At 43.2% G+C, this 6,003-nt stretch overlaps 1 protein-coding gene across 8 annotated transcripts in view; it reads left to right on the forward strand.

The window, feature by feature from the left end:
* The window catches only part of Cspp1 (centrosome and spindle pole associated protein 1), a 104,987-nt gene that overhangs the window by 92,334 nt on the left and 6,650 nt on the right, over positions 1 to 6,003 (forward strand). For all 8 annotated transcript variants that reach the window (XM_029475063.1, XM_029475064.1, XM_029475065.1 and 5 more), the window contains 3 exons: positions 1,799 to 1,938; positions 3,043 to 3,183; positions 5,814 to 5,860. In XM_029475063.1, coding sequence (XP_029330923.1) covers positions 1,799 to 1,938; positions 3,043 to 3,183; positions 5,814 to 5,860 — 328 coding nt within the window. The remainder of the gene's footprint in view (positions 1 to 1,798; positions 1,939 to 3,042; positions 3,184 to 5,813; positions 5,861 to 6,003) is intronic.

Below are 6,003 nucleotides of genomic sequence, written 5' to 3' on the forward strand. Positions count from 1 at the left end.
AAAAAAAAAAAAAAAATCCACACCCAAAATTGTATTTGCCTGTACATCAGGGAGGTAGGCAGGGTGGGGAAGCTTTTCTGTAGGCCCAGGATGCTATCTGATGGCATTTTTAGCTCTTGGGTTGGCAGAAGCTAGTGGTCTGCTAAGTTATTAGATTTACAAAAGGCTTTTATTTATTGTCACAACATATTCTAATACAGAGCAGGTACAGGAATGGCTTTCCAGCAGGCCAGAACTTAGCCCGAGACAGATAGCTAGGCTCTGGATCTGTAACATTGCAGTCTCTCTGCAGCACTGAAAGGCAGGTGAGCCAGGCAGTCTCTGCAGACGTGTTTCTTTCAGGGGCTTTTGTTCACACCTCAATGGCGCTTCTCAGAAGTTTTACTTCAAACTATCATTCTAGATGCATGGTGCAGATCCGTACCAACCTTGACAGGACCATGCTGTGGCCCTTCTAAAAGTTTCTGAGAGAAAAGGAAGCCCCATGAGATGAACCCAGGTGTTAATGATTGCATTTGACTGTAGCTTAGATTACAGTTTTTTTTTTTTTTTTAAAGAGGAGGGATGGGGTTGGGAATTTAGCTCACAGGTAGAATGCTTGCCTAGCAAGCCCAAGGCCCTGGGTTTGGTCCTCAGCTCTGGGGGTGGGTGGAGGGGGTGGCGAGGAGGGATGCACACATCTTTAGTCTCAGCACTGGAAGGCAGTGGCAGACAGATCTTTTACGAATTCAAGACCAGCTTGGTCTACATAGTGAGTTTCATGCCACCCAGAAACTCTTAGAAACTATCTCACAGAGAGAGGGGAATTTGGGGAGGAAGGTGGACATAAGGAGGGGGGAGGGGGAGGAGAGAGTGGCAGTGGGGGTGGGAGGTGAAGGAAGGAGAGGACAGAGGAGCAAGGGGGTCTACATGGTGTGGATGGACAGAAGCACTGGTTGGTGTTTGGTTTTAGTTTCAGAGCTAGAATTTCCATTCTCTGTCCATTTTCTTTGGGGGAAGTGGCAACAGTCAACTATTTCCAGAAAGCTCCCTACCAAAGCTCCCTAGAATATTCATTACTTGGATACCAACAGAACAGTGATGTAAAGTCATTTACTTTTTGTAAAAGTCATGCACAGTTAGTTCCCTAGCACACCATTAACAGCATGTTGTGAGTATAATTTCTACTTTGGGCTGAGAGAAAGGTAAGATTTACTGACACCTATTTATGTTAAATCTGTGCATGGGACTTTACATTTCTTGTAATTCTCTTGCTCACAGCAAGAGATGAAATTGGGAATTGGGAGATTGATGAAATTGGGATATTTTTTTTTTCCCGAGACAGGGTTTCTCTGTATAGCCCTGGCTTTCCTGGAACTCACTCTGTAGACCAGGCTGGCCTCTAACTCAGAAATCCGCCTGCCTCTGCCTCCCGAGTGCTGGGATTAAAGGCGTGCGCCACCACGCCCGGCACCTGGATAGATTTTTATAATGACATTAAAGTCATTTCTAAAAAGTAGTATGCCTGATTTTTGTGGGATTTATTTATTTATGAGACAGGTTCTCATGTAGCTTGAGGTGACATCAAATTAGTTAGCTGAGGCTGGCCTTGAGCTCATGAATGCTGGGATTGCAGGCAGTGACACCATGTCCCTTATAAAGTCTCTCGTTTTTAACATAGGTGATTGACAGAGCAGGGTAGGGCAGTTCGAATATGTGTAATAACTCTGGTCAAAGATGCCAAGTTGCTTTTACAAAGAACAGAATGTCAGCTCGTTTCCTACCATACAGCACATTGATCATGATTTGCCATTTTTAGGAAAAGAGAGAGGAACCCAATGGATATATTTGACATGGCTAGACATCGGGTACAAGCCCCTGTCAGAAGACCATCGCCTAAGGGCTTAGATGCTACTACTTCTCAGAATATTCATGACTTTAATGAGCTGAGAGAGAGAGGTGAGCATAAAGCTATAATTGTTCTCTATGTAGGGAGAAACCACAAGCAGTTGCTTGTCTAGGGACTGCCTTGTAACTACTGTTTATGTGAAACTTTTATTAAAGAACATCAATTTAGTGTTCTTCAATTTCATGGCTTTGTAATGTCTTGACTGAGGTTATAATTTAAAATTAAGGTTGTTACATTACCTAAGTTTTTTTTCAATGTGGTTGGTCAAACTCAGGGTCTTGTGAAGTGGTATACCACTGAGCCAAATCCCTAACAGAGCACAGAGAGTTTTTTTCCACATGCTCCCTGCCTTTGCGTAGGCACACCCTTCTCCATTACAGTGGCTCCTCAGAGGTACACAGTGGTAGAACTGACCTACCGAGGGGGTATGCATTAGGGCTCATTTTTGATGTGCTTTCTGTCAGGTTGTGTAGCAGTGTGATAACATATTCTCATCAGTGTAGGGTCATATAGAAAAGTTTGAGATGGCTCAGTGGGTAAGAGCACCCGACTGCTCTTCCGAAGGTCCAGAGTTCAAATCCCAGCAACCACATGGTGGCTCAAAACCATCCGTAATGAGATCTGGCGCCCTCTTCTGGAGTGTCTGAAGACAGCTACAGTGTACTTACATAAAATAAATAAATAAATCTTAAAAAAAAAAAAAAAGAAAAGTTTACAGCCCTAAAAGTACTGTGCACCCTCCTTTCCCTTTATCCCTTTATGTTCCCACCATTTTCCTCTTGGAAAATGTTGTAGTCTGTAAAGCTGGAACCACATTAGATCCAGCTTCTCAGACTGGTGCCTGTCACTTGGCAACATGCAGTCTCCTCAGCACCTCTTCTTGGCTTCTTTTCTGAGACTGAATTACACACAGTAGTCCATACTGGCCTAGAACTCACTATGTAGCTCTGGAACTAGTAGTAGCTGTCCCCCAGAACTACAGGCAAAAGTCTGATTTAATTTCATTTATTAATTATACCACAGCTAGTCGTTCATTTAAGAACATGTTGGATGCTGCCTTCTATATTTTAGTCACAAACATGTGCATACCGATTCTTTTTCTAAAATCTCAGTTGAAAGCAAGCTTTAACTTAGTTCTGTAACTTTTGTGACAGATTCAGATACTCGAGTGGATCTGAGATTAATGTACCCAGATCCTCCCCGCGATCATCACACCTTGGAGATTCAGCAGCAGGCCCTACTCCGAGAGCAGCAGAAGAGGCTGAATAGAATAAAGATGCGGAGAGATGCAGGGGGTGAGTGCAAGCCTGGCTGCTTCACATGACACGCAGCTGTGGCCTCTTCCTTCTTCAGCCTTTAAGTTGTTAGTCTTGTTTGTAAGTCTGTTTAAAAAGATTTATTTGTGATTTCACACACACACACACACACACACACACACACACACACACACACACACACAAGGCACTGGTCCTCAGAGGTCAGAAGAGAGTGTGGGATCCCTTGAATCTGGTGTTAGAGGCAGTTGTGAGCCTCTAGGTGGGTGCCAGGAACCAAACTTCTGTCCTGTAAGATCAGCGAGCATTCTTACCCAGTCAGTCATCTCTCCAGTCTTTTTCTTCCCATTAATTTATTTATTTTACATTCTGATCACAGCTCTCCCTTTTCCCCCAGCCTCCCCTCCCCCCACCTTCGAGCCCCTTCCCTCATTCCCTTCTCCCCTTCTCTTCTGAGACAGGGAGAAGGGCCTGGGTACCAATCTACCCTGGCACATCAAGTCACCGCAGGATTAGACACATCCTCTCCCACGGAGGCTGCCCAGTTGCAGGAACATGATCAGGCAAGAAAGAGTCAGGAACAGCCTCTGCTTATTTTTTTGTGGGACCCACATGAAGACCAAATTGCACTTCTGCTACATATGTGCAAGGGGAGGGGGCTTAGGTCCAGTCCATGCATGTTCTTTGACTGGTGGTTAGGTCTCTGAAAGCACCATGGGCGCAGGGTAGTTGACTCTGTAGTCTTCTTGTGGAGTCCCTATCCCCTCAGGATTCCTCAGCACCTCGCCGCCCCTCCCCCCACCTCCCAAAAGGTAGGCCATAGCACTGGCAGCTCCATGCTCATGGGACTCTTTTGCCATAGTTTTGGAAAGGAACACATTCTGTAGAGGGCTCTGATTAAACCTGTAGGGGTCATGTATCCATGCTTGGGAGTTCAGCTGTTCACTATTAATAATAATAATTATTATTATTGCTGGAGGGGTTGGGTACTTGATCATGCCTGATGACTTCCACCCCAAGAACTACCAACAGAGGGCATGAGTGCTCATTTGATACTGGAGCACACTTCTTTTCCTGTGTGGGAGGTTTCTTCTCTTTTCTTTTCTTTTCTTTTCTTTTCTTTTCTTTTCTTTTCTTTTCTTTTCTTTTCTTTCCTTTCCTTTCCTTTCCTTTCCTTTCCTTTCCTTTTTCCTTTTTCCTTTTTCCCTTTTCCCTTTTCCCTTTTTCCTTTTTCCTTTCCTTTTTCCTTTCCTTTTTCCTTTCCTTTTTCCTTTTTCCTTTCCTTTTTCCTTTCCTTTTTCCTTTCCTTTCCTTTTTCCTTTCCTTTTTCCTTTTTCCTTTCCTTTTTCCTTTCCTTTTTCCTTTCCTTTCCTTTTTCCTTTCCTTTTTCCTTTTTCCTTTCCTTTTTCCTTTTTCCTTTCCTTTTTCCTTTCCTTTCCTTTTTCCTTTCCTTTTTCCTTTTTCCTTTCCTCCCCTCCCCTCCCTCCTCCCTTGTTTTTCTTTCTTTGTGTGTATTCTGTAAAACATCAGATTTGCATGTATGTTTCTGTATAATTATTTGGTCACGTGAATCTTACCTAGTGCTATAAGCATGACTATGAGGGCACAGAGACTGACCTACACTAACAGGATGTGAGATGGTGGGCAATAAGCTAGGCTGCTGCTCTCAAGGGGCTGCTGATAAACTGTGTAAGTTAGGTCAAATAAACAGCCTACAGGAGCATGTAACTATACACTATGAGTGGGGCCTACAAGTAGGATGGAGTTACCTCAGCATCCATGGCCTTACTGAGCCCTAGGTGCATATTGTGACCATACCTGGGTCCCACAGGCTTTGCCAGCCTATAGGCCATTACGTGTGGGGAGGGTGATCTTGTTACCTGTAGGAAAGTTAAGACCCTGGTTTGGCAGGCTGCTATGGCTTGCAGAATGTGAGGAAGGTGCCTGGCCTTAGGAGGTATAATAGGAATAAGTGATGTAACACTTTAGGCTGATCTTATAGATCAAGGCTTGGATATACACTTTTATAGGAGATATCTTCCCTCCTCATGGTGTGGAATTTTAAATATCAAATGATGATCTGATCTTATCAGTTTAGGCACAGCAAAACTAATAGTCCCCAGAGGGGTCCAGGTCCTTCTCACTAGTAGCAAACACTGACGAGGTAATTATTAGATATGGTTTAACTATGCAAAGTCTCAAGGGAAGGACATGGGCCATCATTGCAGCTCCTTTACTCCCATAGAGTTCTGTCTTTGGAGAAACATGTGGGAACACTGTCAGGCTGCAGAAGGGACTGGGATACCTCTACAGAGGCCTGTCATTGGCTACCTGCAGTTTAACATATTCTAATCCCTAGTGGCTCCACTGAGTGGCTTTGTGCAGAGACTACAGGGGCAAGATTGAAGGTTTCTTTTTAAGAAAAACAATGCCCGTGTTAATTTTTTCTTAGATATCAAAGTTCACAAAGATTTTTATTAATGAGTCATTTAACCAGAATGGATACAGATTTAATGAGAAAGTAGTATAGTTTCTAAGATTGTTCTGGTGTGTGATAGTGAAAGTAATTATCAGTAGAAGGTAATAATAGAAGATCTGAAATGTGTGTATGTCAGCCTTCTTCAAACATTATTCTTTGATTCTGTTTACAGCTGATTTGGACACTATCTCCACTGATAATGTACAGGGGCGCAGAGTGGTAAGCAACCAGTTCACATTCTTCTTTTTTTTGTTTGTTTAACTTTTTATTTTATTTTATTTTATTTTTTTAATTTTTTTTAATACGTATTTTCCTCAATTACATTTCCAATGCTATCCCAAAAGTCCCCCATACCCCCCCCC

This window comes from Mus caroli, chromosome 1, assembly GCF_900094665.2.
Source record: "Mus caroli chromosome 1, CAROLI_EIJ_v1.1, whole genome shotgun sequence".
Classification (NCBI taxonomy): Eukaryota; Metazoa; Chordata; class Mammalia; order Rodentia; family Muridae; genus Mus; species Mus caroli.